Source organism: Tenrec ecaudatus, chromosome 10 (genome assembly GCF_050624435.1).
Source record: "Tenrec ecaudatus isolate mTenEca1 chromosome 10, mTenEca1.hap1, whole genome shotgun sequence".
In the NCBI taxonomy this organism is placed as follows: Eukaryota; Metazoa; Chordata; class Mammalia; order Afrosoricida; family Tenrecidae; genus Tenrec; species Tenrec ecaudatus.
In genome coordinates, this window is record NC_134539.1 from 84,616,605 (window position 1) to 84,632,250 (window position 15,646).

Below are 15,646 nucleotides of genomic sequence, written 5' to 3' on the forward strand. Positions count from 1 at the left end.
CACTGTTGAAAAATATTTGCAATGAAGAACTGGTCTTGAACAATTCTACCACTCGATCTCCACCTTTTTTCTGTTATGAAGGTCCTATTTGCCAACTACTGATCCTTCCTCTTTGTTTCCAACATGCATATCTAATCACTGGTAATCAACAAGGCATCTTTTCCTGCTCAGTCCATTTGTGACTGAAGAAATTGGTAGATTTCTTCAGGGGTTTTTTTCATCACTACTTTCATAACTCGTCTGTCAGTGTGTCACACTGCAGGACTTTTGGGTTGTTGTGCCACCAATATTTCAAATACCAGGTGGGGCACCCATAATAAATAGGTCTCGGCAGAGCTTCCAGACTAAGAAGAGACTAGGAAGAAGGAATAGGATGTCCACTTCTGAAGGATTAGTCACTGAACATCTTTTGAATAGCCACAGGGTTATAGCTGCATAAGATAGTTGGGGGTGGGGTGGGGAGGGAAGCCATGTGATGGAGAAATTTAAAAAGTTATCCCATCTTTAATAGTTAATGACAGCCAGAAATATGAAGAAATAGCACTGTTACATGATGCTTTGAGTTTACTATATGGAGGTGAATAGAAAATAAAATAATTAAAATGTTAAAATAAAATTAAATAGGAACTAATGGTCTGTGGTAGTTACTTAATTTCATGTCAACTGGAAAGTGTAGGGGTGCTCTGCAACCAGTCCATCGGGTCACAGTCTGATGGGAACTCCTTGAGAGCATGCCCTGCTCATGAGGAAGGCCTGGGAACCTCCCCGTCTCTTTCTGCCAGAGCCCTGGAAATGATACCACTGCTATTGGATCTACACAACTTGGCACCCACCAACCTGTGATTTTCCTGCATTCTGCTTCACTGCATGTGGCTGCATGAGTCCAAAGAGGGACTTTTAGGGACTTTTGGACTAGTATCGGACTTATGGACTTGAGTTGGACAGGGCTGGGATGTTTTCTCGATATATAATTACTTCTTGATATTCAGCTCTTTCGAGTGTTTCTAGATTTGTTTCTCTAGTCAATCCGGCCTAACGCATGTTCTTTGAAGAGTGAGAAGTGATGAGCATTGTTTCGTTACACAAGCCTTGTAAAACTCTTTGACTCGTCAAATAATATACTATATCTATTTTCTTTTTCTTTTAATGGAAGGAGAGGAAGTTACAGGAGAAATCAAGAACTCATTTTGGGGACTGTAGGAATTTTCAAAAGAAAGGTGATAGTGTAAATGGGAATAAAGAGATATGGAGATTTGAGAGATTGTCATTAAGAGCTTTCTGTTCTTCCTCTTAAAAGACTCCTTCCAATCCTCCCCTTGTGCCCCTGTAATTGAAAGAACTATACAAATCACCCCCAAACACCTAATAGAATCACCTTAGGCTAATGATGAAGGGATGAGTGGGCAGGAGGCCAATAATGTAAAACAGGGTCGGGGTGGGGAGTGGAATGCAGACATCTAAGGAAAGCTGGTAAAATCTGAGGCTAAGGTGAGAGGAACAGTATAAGAGGTAAACTGTGAAAACCAAAGACCAAACAAGATGAGGCAAGATGGATCTGGAAATACTCTTTTCCAGTTTGTCCCTTTTTCTTCTGCATTAATGTTCAGTGTTTGTAGTTTGCAGAAATAACACATAGCATGGCACAAAATTCAGAAGACCCAAAGAAGTTCCATGGAGAAAATCTCCCTCCTTCCCTCTTTCCCGGCTACCCAGTTCTTGTCCACAAGGACAACTATGCTCAGCTGTTTCATGAAAGGCCTGAAAACCTAGTCTGCATCCACTTTTAATTTTTTTTGGGGGGGATAAGTGCCCCAGTAAATATATTTACTTTTATAGATGTTTAAAATATATCAGTCCATGTCACATTAGGGAGAGTTGCGATCTTGAGTAAGACTGGATTCATCCTCTGCTCCTGAATGAATAAAGAGTGCACCAACCTCACTGTCTCTTGATGAGGACTGTCTTCAAGGCTCATCAACAGTAAATTGGTTTCAAAGGTAAAAAACACTGGCACCACCAGGAAGAATTTGGGTGTCTGATGTGTTCTGTTGTTTTAATACCTTGGTTCCTTTTGGTTTTCAATTAGAATCTTAAGATGTGTCTTCAGCTCGTCTAGACTTCCATAGATCCTACTTCTTAAAATTCACATATTTACGTCACCTGCCTGTCCCTTTCCAGGGGTGTATTTTCTTCCTTCTGGTACAACCATTTAATCAACGTTTCACTCTCAAAAGAAATGTTATTTCACCACTAAAAATGATGACAGATGTGTATTAACAGCATGGGAAGACGTTTGCGACATTGTTTGTTTTTTAAAGGTATGTACACTATAAGGGCTACCCAAAACAACCAGAATTGCTCTGGGCACAGAGGAGCTTTCGTGGTACCCATTTTCCCCACTAGGTGAGCATCTAGCAGCTCGTCCTAAGTTAGTGCACTCAGTGGCATCACCTGGGAAGGTTCTGTCTGGTCACAGTGAATTTTTTCAAAAAAGCCGTTTCGCGCGAACCTTGTTTTTTGTGATGGGCGATTTAAAAGAACAATGTGTGGCTGTGCTATTTTGTTTCCTGCTTGGGAAAAATGCTACAGAAACTTGTGATGTTGAACACAACTTACAAGGACAGCACTAGGGGAAAAATTCAAGTGTATGAGTGGTTTTCTCATTTCCAAAAGAGGTGAAACGTTGATGTCTGTCAACTTCCATAATGGACAAAACTGTCAACTCGTAATGCATTTGGAATTTGTTCCACCAGGTCAGACTGTTGATCAAGCTTTCTGTTTAAAGGTTCTGAAAAGATTGCATAATAGTGTGCAACAAAAAAGGCCTGATTTGTAGCAGATGGGGGACTGGTTTTGCCACCACCACAATGCGTCTGCTCATGCAACCATTTCAGTGCACCAGTTTTTGGCAAAAAACAACATACCTCTCTTACCCCAGGCACCTGACCTCACTCCATAAGACTTCTTTTGACTTCTTTTTGTTTCTGTGAATGTAGAGGGACCATGAAAGGACAGTGATTTGAATGTAGAAGAGGTGAAGAAAAAAACGAGGGAGGTGCTGTCAGCCATCCAAACAGATGAGTCTGAAAAAACGTTTCCAAGAAAGGAATTGCAGATTTGACAAATGTCAAATTTGTATTTAAGTGTAATGGAAAGTACTTTGAAGGTGATAAGGTTGTTTTGTAAAAATACTTATATATAGCTTTGGAAAAAACATCTGTTTTTTGGAGTACCCCTCATATGATCCCACAAACCTCTGAGCCACACCTTGATGGGTCTGCCTTGTTTCTCTAGGTCTGGAGTTTTCTGCCTTGGACAGGGGTACAGTATTACCACTATTCTACTGATCATGTTCATATGTGCATGTGAATATTGGACATCGAATAAGGAAACCCAAAGAGGAATGGATGAATTTGAACTGTAGAAAAGAATTAACATCATAGAAAAGAATATTGAAACTACCGGGACTGCTAAAAGATAAACCAACCTGTCTAGGAACACATACAGCCAGAGTGCTCCTTAAAGGCAAGGAGGCTGAGACCTTGGTCTTATATACTTTGGACATGTTGCCTGGAAAGACATCATGCTCCTTGAAGTAGAGGGGCGGGGACAAAGAGGAAGGCCCTCAAGGATTCGACTGACACCAATAGGCTGCACCAATGGGCTCAAGCACAGGAACAATGGTGAGGAAGGGGCAGGACCTGGGAGTGTTTCTGTGTTTTGCTTAAAGTCCCTGTGGGTGGGACCCAACTCAATTACTCCTCACAATAATGACAATTGCTCATTTTAGTTGAAAATCTCTCATTGTTCTGTTCTGACTGGTTTCCAGTTTCTGCATTACACAGGTTCCAGCTTTCACAGGCATTACTCCATGTCTCTGTGTACACATACACCTAAGATAACATGGATACCCAATATGAAAGGGTACTATGGACTTTCCTGTTTTTATCCTTTTCTTTGTTATCTTTGAAAGCCAAGGAAGCTAATTAGTTGTCATTCAACAATTCAGCCATATTTGCAATTCCCATACTGTAACAGGACAATGCTTTCACTTCCTGGTGTTTCCATTTTCCAGTGCTCCTTTTTCTCCCAGCCTCCTAAGCGGTATTCCTATGCAAATGCTGCCCTTTGAGCTCCTGTGGCTTTACAGTCCTGTCACAGGGATGCTGTAAGGCCAAGTCCTCAACCTGTGGGTCCAGACCCCTTTGGGAGTCCAAGGACCCTTTCACAGGGTCACCCAATTCATCACAGTAGCAAAATGATAGTGATAAAGTAGCAACGAAAATAATTTTATCGTTGGGGGGGGGGGGGTGTCACCAGGACATGAGGAACTGTGTGAAAAGGTCACGGCATTAGAACTGCTGATTTAAGGGGTTATAAAGAAGTTGATGTTCTCCAGTCTCTATCAGAGCAGGAAGCCTGCTCTTTCTTCTTGGTTTTGTTCCACATTCTCCCCACTCTATGAAGAACTTTCTACTAGCGCTTTCAGAGCAGTCAGGGGCAGTAATTGGGTACCATCTAGTTCTTCTGGGCCCAGAGTTACGGAGTTTGGCTTTAACAGGGCCTTTTAGTCCTTGGGACTCATTGTTTCCAAGTTCTCTTTGAGCAGAGAACGGGAAGAGAGCGTTTAAGGAAAAATCCTTCATTCTCTCGCAAAGGAGCCTGGAAGGCTACGTTTCTAGTGGTGGAGGGGGACCCCCTACCCTTGTGAGTTGTAGGTAAGTCCTAATCACATTCTCATGGCATTGTTCCTCACTTTACCCTCCTACATGGTGCTGACCCGAGGTTCTCTTACAAGCACATAGCTGGTTGCTGTGTAGCCAGCAGCTTTTAACTGTAGAAGCAGACATTCCTATTTGGCCCTATTTCTTCCGCCACGGTATCCAGCCTCTCTCATACCTTCCTCCAATAGCAGATGGGCATAAGGGGACTTTACCTCCAGCACCTGGATTCAAAATGTTTGTTGTAAGCCTGAATTTTTGGCTATATTAATTGGATCATAAAGTTTTGTCTTGACAGCTTTTAATGTATAGAAAACAACCATGTCACCCATGTGGCTTTTGAATTTTATATATAAAATAAAAGGGGCACTTTTGGGGGGAGGTCAGATGCTTACAGACATCTTCCCTGAAGGCAGTTCCTGCCAGACTGCTGTCTCCCCACCCACAGGGGTGGGCCTGCTCCCTGCTGCTGGAGACAATGGATTACTTCTCCCTGAGGTCTGTGACTATTAGCTTGGTTCCTGTAGGTGGAGTTCACACCCTACCTATAATGGTGTCTATCAGTTGAGCCAGGGAACAGGACAAACTGGCTCTGTGACATCCAAAATTAGGCTGCCATTCTGTATCTAGGATCCACCCATCTTGCCACATGTGTACCCCCAATCCCTCCTCTTCCTATTGTGTGGATCTCCCTAGATCACCTCCTCCCATTACTGTACTACCTATAACACAATCTCTTCCTGTGATGTATGTCTTCACCTGTAATTAGGGGGCTTGCATGTCTCCAGAGAATATAAAAGCCCTGGTGAGCATTAAAAAACTCTCCCTCCACATGGACCACCAAGCAGGGCTGAGGTGAGCATGCTACCATGACTTGTCCCTGACTCCATTTATTTCAATACTTCTCTTCTATCTCTTATGCTCCTTATAACTTTACTATCTTTACTTATCACTGTACAGTTGCGCCTACCAGACCCGTAAAGATGTTTTAGGGCCTGGCTTCCCCTGACAGGCAGACAACAGAATAGTGAGCGAGGGGAGATGTCAGACATGACAAAATAATAATTTATAAATTATCGAGGGTTCATGAAGGAGAGGGGAGCAGAGAGGGAGGGGAAAAATGAGGAGCTGTGAGTTTTGAGAATGAGGGCAATGAATGTACAAATGTGCTTTACACATTGATGTATGTATGGATTGTGATAAGAGTTGTATGAGCACCTAATAAACGATTAAAAAATAAAAAGACTTACAGTCTCGGCGACCCACTGGGTCAGTTTTCCTCTGTCCTAAAGAGTCACTATGAGTTGGCATTGACTCAATGGCAGTGAGTTTGGTTTAGGTATGGACTCTATGTTCCAATGTTCCTACAACAAACCTGTATTGCTTGTCTAATAAAATACCATGAAAGTTGGAGGAAATGGACCTGAGTCCCTCCTCGTCCTCTTAAATCCGAAAGGATTTTTCTGATGTTGCACTCTAGTCTTTCCTAAGGCCTACCGTACTGAAAATAAAAACATGGCATCATTGCCAAAGAAAAGCATTAGCTAGCTGAGTTGTTTTAGTTGAGGCAATTGCTCTTCTCCGGAGCCCCTGAATGCCACCACTAGGTGGCCTTCATCTGCTGGCCTTAGTCTTGTTCCATTCAGGCATCAAGGCCTTTGTTTGCATCCCAAAGACAACAGATTTGCCTGGTGTGCCAAGCTGGTCCCTCTGGGACTCTCCAGGCACAGTCCATTCACGTTTTCTTTGCCTTATATTCCACTGGCCAGAGCCGAGACTCTGGGCAGCTGACGAAGAAAGTCAAGTTGGACCCAGCTTTACCCCCAGGAGCAAGATTTATTGGTCAGCATGCTCACATGCATCATCTCATCAGCTCCTTTAGCCAATGCTGCAAGAGGGCACGGTCACTAACATTATTTGTCACTCTCAGAGGAAAAAATGGAACCCCCCACCTCTCCTTCAATTTTGGTCTTTCTGTATTTGATAAAGAGACACCTCTAAACCATCTTTCTCCAGGGAGGCCTCTAACCACAGAGACAGTATCTGAAGAGGGAAGGAGAGGTCCAGGCAGAGAGATTTCCAAGGAATAGCATCACCTTCCTGCCAACTCCCTCATGGCCTCTCTTTCAAAGCGGAACGAGTGCCAGCCTTCAGCTTCAGTCAGATCTCGGGCTCCTAGAGCCTTGTAAAGGTCAATGGCCCTCTTGTTCCAGTCCAGCACTGCCAGGCGGAACTGGGTGCAGCCTTTATCCAGGGCCACCTGTGGGAAAAGAAATCCACTCACTTTTCTGCGGGCAAAAAAGGAAAAGTGCTTTCTCACCTTTTTTAATCCGGGTGACCTTCTATACACCCTTACTCCTCCAAAATCTAGGTTGTAACCCCCACCTTAACCAGACCTTCACGGTCTTCCTTACCTCGGCCACCTTTTGGATTATTTTGGAACCAATTCCCTGACCTGTGGTGGGGGGAAAGGGTTGTCTGAGTTGAAAGTGATCAGAAATGGCCATAGGCTGGGACTAGAGGTATGGGTGGCAGTGGGGTTCATAGGTTGCTTTGCTCCCAGCCCAGGCCATCTTTCCCAGTACCCCTGTGTTCAGGCATCACATAGATGTCCTCCAGGTACACATTGCGTCCCTTCCATGTGCTGTAGATGAAGTAGTATAGCCCATAGCCCACCACCTGGGGTCCTGAGCGAGAAAGAGAAAACGGGAGTGGGGTGGTGAGATTTCCGGGGGGAGTATGGCTGAAAGGTCTAGCAGGCTGACTGAAGGGATAATGCTGAAGTTCAGGTGCACCTACCTCGTGGCTCACCATGAGCCGGAAGAATCTCCGCCACAACACAGTGATAGAAAGGATTCTCCCCAAAACCATCTGCTCTCAGGGCTGGGGATCGGTGTTACCACAAGAGAGGCAGAAACAGGAGCTGAGGGTGGGCCCAGCCTAGAGCGGCTGCGGACGGGAGAACCATCCCTCATTTCCTCCCCAACCTCCTTCAGGCCCCAGGTGCTGAACTCCCACCTTCTTCGCTGATCTGCACCTGATCCGAGAGTTTCTCGCACTCAGCCAGCTCCTAAGGTGTGAGGGCGGAGGTTGGAGGAGGGAGCAGGGTCCCCGCCCTGGATCCCGAGGTCGCCCCTCCTCTGTGCCGTCCCACCTCAGCCCACCCTCGTCCCCTGCCCGCGCCGCTCGGCCTCCCTCCGGGACCCCGGCGTCCGGAGCACGGTCTTCACCCGAATCAGCCTCAGGATGTCTCCACAGTCGCCCTCTTTTGCCGCCCGGATGCGCAAGGAGGCCATCTGCGTCCTGGTGGGCTGAGCGCCAGTTCAGGACCCCTCACTCCCGGGGCAACCGGGAGCCTTTACAGGGCCGGCGAGTTCGTAGGTTGAGACAAGCGGCAGCGCAGCCTCGGCCCGCGAAGCGGAGTGGCCTGAGGCAGAGTCTGACGAGGCGGAGGGCGTGGCCGGCGAGCAGGGCGCCACCGCGCGGGTTGTCCCTACGCTTGACCCCAGCGGACGCACACGTGCCGTCCAATCAGCGTCCAGAGTGGGGCAGCCCCGCCCCTGGCCCCGCCCCCCGTGACCGGGTCTTGTGACTGGCTCCCGGGCCTACGAGTTTGGTCTCCCTTGCTGTCTGTGCTTATCAACCTCAGTCGAAGCCACCCCCACTGCCCTATCTTGTTCAAAATGTTAAAAAATGGGTAAACAAGGGGCCATCTAGCTCAGAAGCAACAAAGTCCACGTGGAAGAAGCACACCAGCCTGTGTGATCACGGGGTGCTGAAGGGATCAGTTATCAGGCATCAAAGAAAAAAAAGTCATATCATTTTCAATGAGCAGGGGAATGTGTAGTGGAGACCCAAAGCCCATCTGTAGGTCACTGGACATCCCTTACAGAAGGGTATTGAGGAGGAGACGAGCCAGTCAGGGTGCAGTGTAGCAACGATGAAACATTCAACTTTCCTCTTAACTAGAGTCTAGTTCCTAAATGCTTCCTCACCCTCCCCATCATGATCCCAATTCTACCTTACAAATCTGGCTAGACCAGAGGATGTACACTGATACAGATAGGAACTGGAAACACAGGGAATCCAGGGAGGATAATCCCTTCAGAACCAGTGGTGAGAGTGTCCATACCGGGAGGGTACAGGGAGGGTGGGGTAGAATGGGGAAACGGTTACAAGGATCTGCATATAGCCCCCTCCCTGGGGAATGGACAAAAGAAAAGTAGGTGAAGGGAGACGTCGGACAGTGTAAGCAATGACAAATTAATAATTTATAAATTATCAAGGGTTCATGAGGCAGGAGGAGTGGGGAGGGAGGGGCAAAAATGAGCTGATACTCAAGCAGAAAGCAAATGTTTTGAGAATGATGAGGGCAACAAATGTACAAATGTGCTTGACATACAATGGATGGATATATGGATTCTGGTAAGAGTTATGAGCCCCCAATAAAATATTTTTTTTAAGTGAGATCAAATGAAAAAAAATTCTTTAATGTGTTACAATGTAAATATACATACCTAGACACTCACCAGGCCAGCTTCCACATTTACAGTTCAATGACTATTCCTGCAATCTTTTATTTTTACTATTACAAAAGTTTAACAAAAAAAATTGAACATGAAAAATGTACATAGCTTCATTTTACACAGGCCCTTTGGAAAGCGGGGTGAGTAGAAACAACTGCTGTAAACAGTTGAACATAGCTATTATTCTCGCTCCAAGGCTTCCAACATGATGATACTATTGGCTCTTATCACCACCATTCCAATATTGTTCTGCTGTCCATTCCTTGCCATCTCCACACATTCATCTATCACAAGATTCATAAAGGGCTCAAATCCCCAAAGTATCCCTTGAACGTGCCTGCGACCATTTAATTTCAACAATAAATTCTTGTCCATACATTTTTTCAACTCGGGCAGATGAGCTTTGCTTATTGTGTCCTTCTCTGGAGGGTCAGAATTGCCTTGAAATAGAATTCGCCTCCTGCAATCTTTTCCTAAGCAATTCCACCACCTTTAAGCTCTCGGTCCCCTCTCAAAGCTCCACCCCCTTTTTCAGGTTCACCTGTGGGGTAGTTACCTGCTTTCTTTCCTCTTTCCTCTAACTCTCACCCACCCAGACTCTGGTTGAATCATAAACAAACACACACACACACACACACACCTACCTCTGAAGAAATTTTTCCACAGCTTTTTTTTTTTTGTGTAGCCAAAGTATAACCTTTCTGTGATATATTTGAATTTTTTAATTCAGTGAAGTTCAAAGAGTAGGCAATGCACTTCTCCAGGCAGACTGGTAGGCCGTGTAACCCATGAGTTAAAAACAGCACCCTCTGAACCTACTGCCTGACCCACAGCCACTCTGGGTCAGAGAGGATTCCCAAGGCTGAAATCTATAGAACAGAGGGCACATCCTTTTCCTGTGGCATGGCTGGTGAGCCTCCTTACCCTCCCCCAAAGGGAAGATAATGGAGAGTGGGGAGAAGGAGTGGGAAAGTATGTACTGAATTGTTCACTGAGAAAACTACTTCAGATGCTTGGGAAAATACTGAAAGCAGCACCATGCCTGCAGTATCTCAAGGCATCTTGATAGTAACCTCATAAAGTAGCTATTATGTTCCCCACTGGACAGATAAACACACTGAAGCACAAAGGTGACACCACCTGCCCAAGGTCACCTAGCTAAAGGTTTGGCATTCTGTGTCTCAGCTCTTGCCCACAGGAGATGCTTCTTGAGGGGCAAAGCGGGGCTATTTCCAAACCTTGAGTCTGTGGAGGCAGCTTCTACAGGTGAGCAACAGGGTTGGAGGACTTAGATTAGGCCTTAGAGGAGGAAAGGGCAAGTGGGGTGTCTTCTCCCAGATTATTAACCTTGTCTACAGTGGGGAAAGTAGTAGAGAGTTCTGTCCCTTATCCCCGCCGTGTGCACTTCTTCTTGGGTAACCTTTTGTCAGGGGAAACCAGCCCCCAACACATCATTACAGGTCCGGCAGGCGCAATTGTACAGTGATAAATAAAGATCATAGTAAAGTTATAGAGAGCGTGAGAGATAGAAGTATTGAAATAAATGGAGTCAGACACAATTCATAGTAGCATGCTCACCTCAGCCCCACTTGGTGGTCCATGTGGAGGAAGAGAGAGAGTCTTTAATGCTAGCCCAGGATTTTATATTCTCTGGGGACATGCAAGCTCCCTAATTACAGGTGAAGACATACATCACAGGAAGAGATTGTGTTATAGGTAGTACAGTAATGGGAGGAGGTGATCTAGGGAGATCCACACAATAGGAAGAGGAGGGATTGGGGGTACACATGTGGCAAGATGGGCGGTTCCTAGATACAGAATGGCAGCCTAACTTTAGATGTCACAGAGTCAGTTTGTCCTGTTCCCTGGCTCAACTGATAGAGACCATTATAGATAAGGTGTGAACTCCACCTACAGGAACCAAGTTAATAGTTGCAGGCCTCAGGGAGAAGTAATCCATTGTCTCCAGCAGCAGGGAGCAGGCCCACCCCTGTGGGTGGGGAGACAGCAGTCTGGCAGGAACTGCCTTCAGGGAAGATGTCTGTAAGCATCTGACCTCCCCCCAAAAGTCCCCCTTTTATTTTATATATAAAATTCAAAAGCCACATGGGTGACATGGTTGTTTTCTATACATTAAAAGCTGTCAAGACAAAACTTTATGATCCAATTAATATAGCCAAAAATTCAGGCTTATAGAAACATTTGGAATTCAGGCATTGGGGATAAAGTCCTCCTATGCTCATCTGCTATTGGAGGAAGGTATGAGAGAGGCTGGATACTGTGGCGGAAGAAATAGGGCCAAATAGGAATGTCTGCTTCTACAGTTAAAGCTGCTGGCCACACAGCAACCAGCTATGTGCTTGTAAGAGAACCTCAGGTCAGCACCATGTAGGAGGGTAAAGTGAGGAACAATGCCATGAGAATGTGATTAGGACTTACCTACAACTCACAAGGGTAGGGGGTCCCCCTCCACCACTAGAAACCTAGCCTTCCAGGCTCCTTTGCGAGAGAATGAAGGATTTTTCCTTAAACACTCTCTTCCCATTCTCTGCTCCTATGGTATTTGCCTTATGCACGAACTTCAAAAGTGCCATAGAGGCCGTCTGATTCTCCTTCACACGCCTTAGCTTTCTATAGAAGCAACAGGTGATAGCCAGGACAAAAATTGTAACCCATGCTATGAGAAATACTTTAAACCCAAGCTCCAGGATCCAACACACATGCCACTGACCAATTGCTTAATTATATCAGAGCCAGGAGATGCTGCAAGCCTCTCTTTGAATGGATAGAAAATATCCTTTTTAAGCTGATCAACATCTAATGAAAGGTTTCCTTCAAACCCTTACAAATGCTTCCTAATCAAATCCCAATCATGTAACATTACATTATATAGGTAAGGAGTTACACAGAAATCAGTTACATTCCAATCACATTATAGCATTGACAAGTCCAAAATCTTGATCTTTCAGGAAAACAATGGTTTGCAGTAATAGTCCAGGCACTATTGTATAAAATGTTCAGCTTTGATAGTTCCAGAGGGTCCCTTAGACGGTGTCAGAAATGGGAGAAATATCTCAGCACTTGGCAATCCCCACTCTCAGGAATCTGCGATGTCTTCTTGATGTTTCGAATAACTTCAGTAACAGAACAAGAGGTCAGGTCACACATCAGCTTCCCTGCTTTCTTCTGGGCCTTGCTGGCTGAAGAGAAATCCATCTATCCCCTTTGCCTGTGAAAATATAAGCAAATAGCCCCTCTCTTTGGGGTGTCATTAACCTGAAAAAGGAATTATGATTAATATTGGGTGGCTTCTCCATCTCTTCCTTGTCCATCTTTCTCCAAACGTGGTTGCGTCCTTCTAAGGGGAGTCCATTAGTTTTATTCTGTAAAAACGTAAATGCACAGCCCTTTCTCCAGGTGAATGGACCCAGATCCCAAACATGGTTTCCATCATCTTCGGATTTCTTAGGATCGGTTTTCTCTGTAGAAGTGAAAATGTGTTTATCTCCACTAATTTTGTTAAATGCTTTTAGTAAGGAGAAAATTTTTTTGGTTAAATTGACCAAATGAAATTCCTCACACATAAGATTCCTCTTCTCCCCCTTCTGGTTTAACAATGTAAATATTAAAGCATTGCTAGCAATCTCAGTTAACTTGCTAGGCTTTGACTCAGTATAAGGACTAGTTAGATAGCCTTCATTGTTATGTAAGTTTTCGCCCACAGCTCTCAGAGAATTAAGAGAGCTAAATTGTGAGAACTTCTTACCATACTTTGAAAGACTGAAAAAATTCTTAATAAATTTGTTCAACTGTTCTTGAAGTAACTTACCAAACAGACATTTTTTTCTCCAAGTTTTCCAATAAGGTTACAGGCTCAATTAAGCGGTTTTTGCCCCTCAGGCTTCTCACACTGTATGATTTTACCTTCTTGTAATAGTCTCTCTTGGTTAACTTCACTCATTCCTATCAAGCAGGCTTTAGGGGAAGTTAGTGGGAGGGTCTTAGGCCCTCCTGAATACCCTAAGGAAATGACCCCACATCCAAAGTTTTCGAATCCCATGTGGGGGTGCTGTTGTTCCCCACAACAACAATCCAAAAGGCCCCTTAATTTAAAGAGTGGTCAGACTTGTCAGGTACTCTTTCCTGATAGACATACATTTTTACTCTAGGAATGCAAGGAAGCAAAAATTGGCTTAAGTGATCTTCCCTTTTTATAAACCATGGTATATCAGAATTCATCACTGCCTTTACTTTTTCATAATCCTGTTCAATAATTCCAGCAACAATCTGTACACCTTGAGAATTTAGGTTAGACAATCCTAATAAACATCCTATAGTTCTTTTAGGTAGCAGACCCCAATTATTGCTCTTCATAATTTCTGATTTAACCACAGCTTTTGACTTTACTTCACAACTCTGATCAACTCCAGTATTAATTTTAATTTCTTGAGTACTTTTAGGTTAAAACTTCGTGATAACAACTTTATTACTCTTTCAATAAGAGGCTCCTCCCTTTTAGAATCAGCAAACTGCTGTGAGAGTTTCTGAGCCTTCTCTTGGTTAACCAAGGTTATAGCAGCCAGAACAGGGGCCAGGCTTTTGCCAGTTTGACTAGGTCCGGTCTCCTGCTGTGAGGTTGGGGGATGCCTGCAGTTTCTCTCTAAGATCTTCTTTGCTCTGGCAGGCAGACACCTTGCCTCCCATGCGCAGCTGGGCGGGGTCTGTATCAGGCTCCTTCCTCTATTACCTACACTCCATTGAAAGTGGCTCAGAGCAAGGCCCGCTATATGTTTTTTGGCTGCATGTTACTTCCAGGTAAATGTCTTGTATTGCTAAACTTTGCATGACAATGCTCTACCTCTATCTTAGCAGGGTCAAAATCCAATTTCCTCTGATTCTTTCCCTGGGCTTTCCCGCTGTGAATCATCCTGTTCTTTTGCCATATCTGCCTGCAGTCTCTGGTAATGTCCCTCTGCTCCACATGTAAAGCATCTCCCTTTAGGTCTGGCATAGCTTGCCAAAGCAGCAGCCATGAGGTTGGCTCTATGCTCATCTGTCCCTACATCCCTGCATAGCCTGATATAATCTAATAATGTACTCTGTTCTTTGAAAGGGCATATGACCGCCTGGCACGATGTATTCGAGTTCTCAAACGCTAATGTAAGAATAAGATTATCTGCTGCCCCTTTGTCCACTACATTCTTGTGAACAGCATCCTGCAACCTGGACATAAAATCTATAAAAGGCTCATCATTCCTTTGCTTTACTGTCATGTAACTAGGCCATCTGCTTCCTGATGGTATTAATTTCTCCCAGGTCTTTAGAAAGATTTCTCCTTGAGCAAAAGTCTGCTCATCAAAGTTTAATTGTGCCTCAATTGTGATATAATGCTTATCTCCTAGCAGCTGATGAACCCCTATATCTATGCCCTATTCTGCAGTCTTGCGTGCTCATGCAAGGGCTGCCTCGTTCCACAGCATCTGATATTGCAAAGATTCTGAAGGGGAAAGGCACACTTTCATCAAAGCTTTCGAATCTGCTGGGATCCAATATTCCATATCTGCCATATTCTTGACCATACCAATTACAAATGGTGAATTTGGACCATAACTAGATACTGCTTGCTTGAGATCTTTCAGTAACTTAAAGGGAAAGACAGTATATCTATCACCTTTCTTGATTCCCTTCGGGGTGCTGCTCATTAGGCATCCCTGTCTACAATTCTAACAGGAAAAGCCATTCTGAATTCTAAGTCTGCTTCTTGAGCTATACTCTTCTCCACCCATGAGAGCAAAGGTGCTTTCCTACTCCCTGACTCTTTGTTTCTCACTTTCAGAGTCTCACTTTCTAGGTTAAATCTTTCTATTTGCATTTCTTTGTATCTAATCTCTTTTCTTCCTGCACTGGCTTCCTTGATAGTATTGTAATTCCCTGTGCTGTATTCTGGCAGGGCAGATGCTTCTATTCTGCTATCTCCTGATTCAAACTTCGTTTTCTCAGCTACACCTAAAATCTTCTTATTTACCTGAAACTCATTCTGCCTGTTTTTTCACCTGATTTAAGTCTGCGTGGCTTAGAGGTTTCTCACTATTCTGCTGGTCTTGATCCTTCACTCTCTCACCCTTTAGCAGCTCCAACACTGCTTTAATCTGCACCCACAGCTCCCAGGCCTCCAGGGGTATGCTCTGTCCTTCCCTGGGAGCTTTTCTTAAGTTAATGGCTACCTGATCCCAGATGTCCATATCAAAGGTTCCTGACTCTGGAAAAGGATTAAATTTCTTTACCACTTGAAAAAACTCTTTCATACTCTTATTCATTACCACTACATTTTGTTTCTTCAAGAGGTGGCAAAGAGTGATACCATACTCTGTATCCTTGCTGTTTGCCTGACCCATATCT

At 44.5% G+C, this 15,646-nt stretch overlaps 1 protein-coding gene and 1 pseudogene across 1 annotated transcript; both read right to left on the bottom strand.

Annotated features, from left to right (window-relative positions):
- Positions 1–6,537: 6,537 nt before the first annotated feature.
- On the bottom strand, positions 6,538–8,191 carry SAT2 (spermidine/spermine N1-acetyltransferase family member 2). The gene is made up of 6 exons (XM_075560866.1): positions 7,952–8,191; positions 7,740–7,791; positions 7,521–7,604; positions 7,307–7,408; positions 7,136–7,176; positions 6,538–6,981 (listed from the first exon to the last, which is right to left on the bottom strand). The coding sequence occupies exons 1-6, from the start codon at positions 8,015–8,017 to the stop codon at positions 6,814–6,816; spliced, it is 513 nt and encodes a 170-aa protein (XP_075416981.1). The 5' UTR covers positions 8,018–8,191; the 3' UTR covers positions 6,538–6,813.
- A 1,236-nt stretch (positions 8,192–9,427) lies between these two features.
- LOC142458584 (small nuclear ribonucleoprotein G pseudogene) lies at positions 9,428–9,652 on the bottom strand (annotated as a pseudogene).
- Positions 9,653–15,646: the final 5,994 nt, after the last annotated feature.

Coding starts and splice junctions, on each gene's coding strand:
- SAT2 (XM_075560866.1), bottom strand. CDS start 8,017: ATGGCCTCCTTGCGCATCCGGGCGGCAAAAGAGGGCGACTGTGGAGAC. Junction 7,792..7,951: donor ACATCCTGAGGCTGATTCGG/GTGAAGACCGTG, acceptor CTCACACCTTAG/GAGCTGGCTGAGTGCGAGAA. Junction 7,177..7,306: donor TGTGATGCCTGAACACAGGG/GTACTGGGAAAG, acceptor CCCCCACCACAG/GTCAGGGAATTGGTTCCAAA.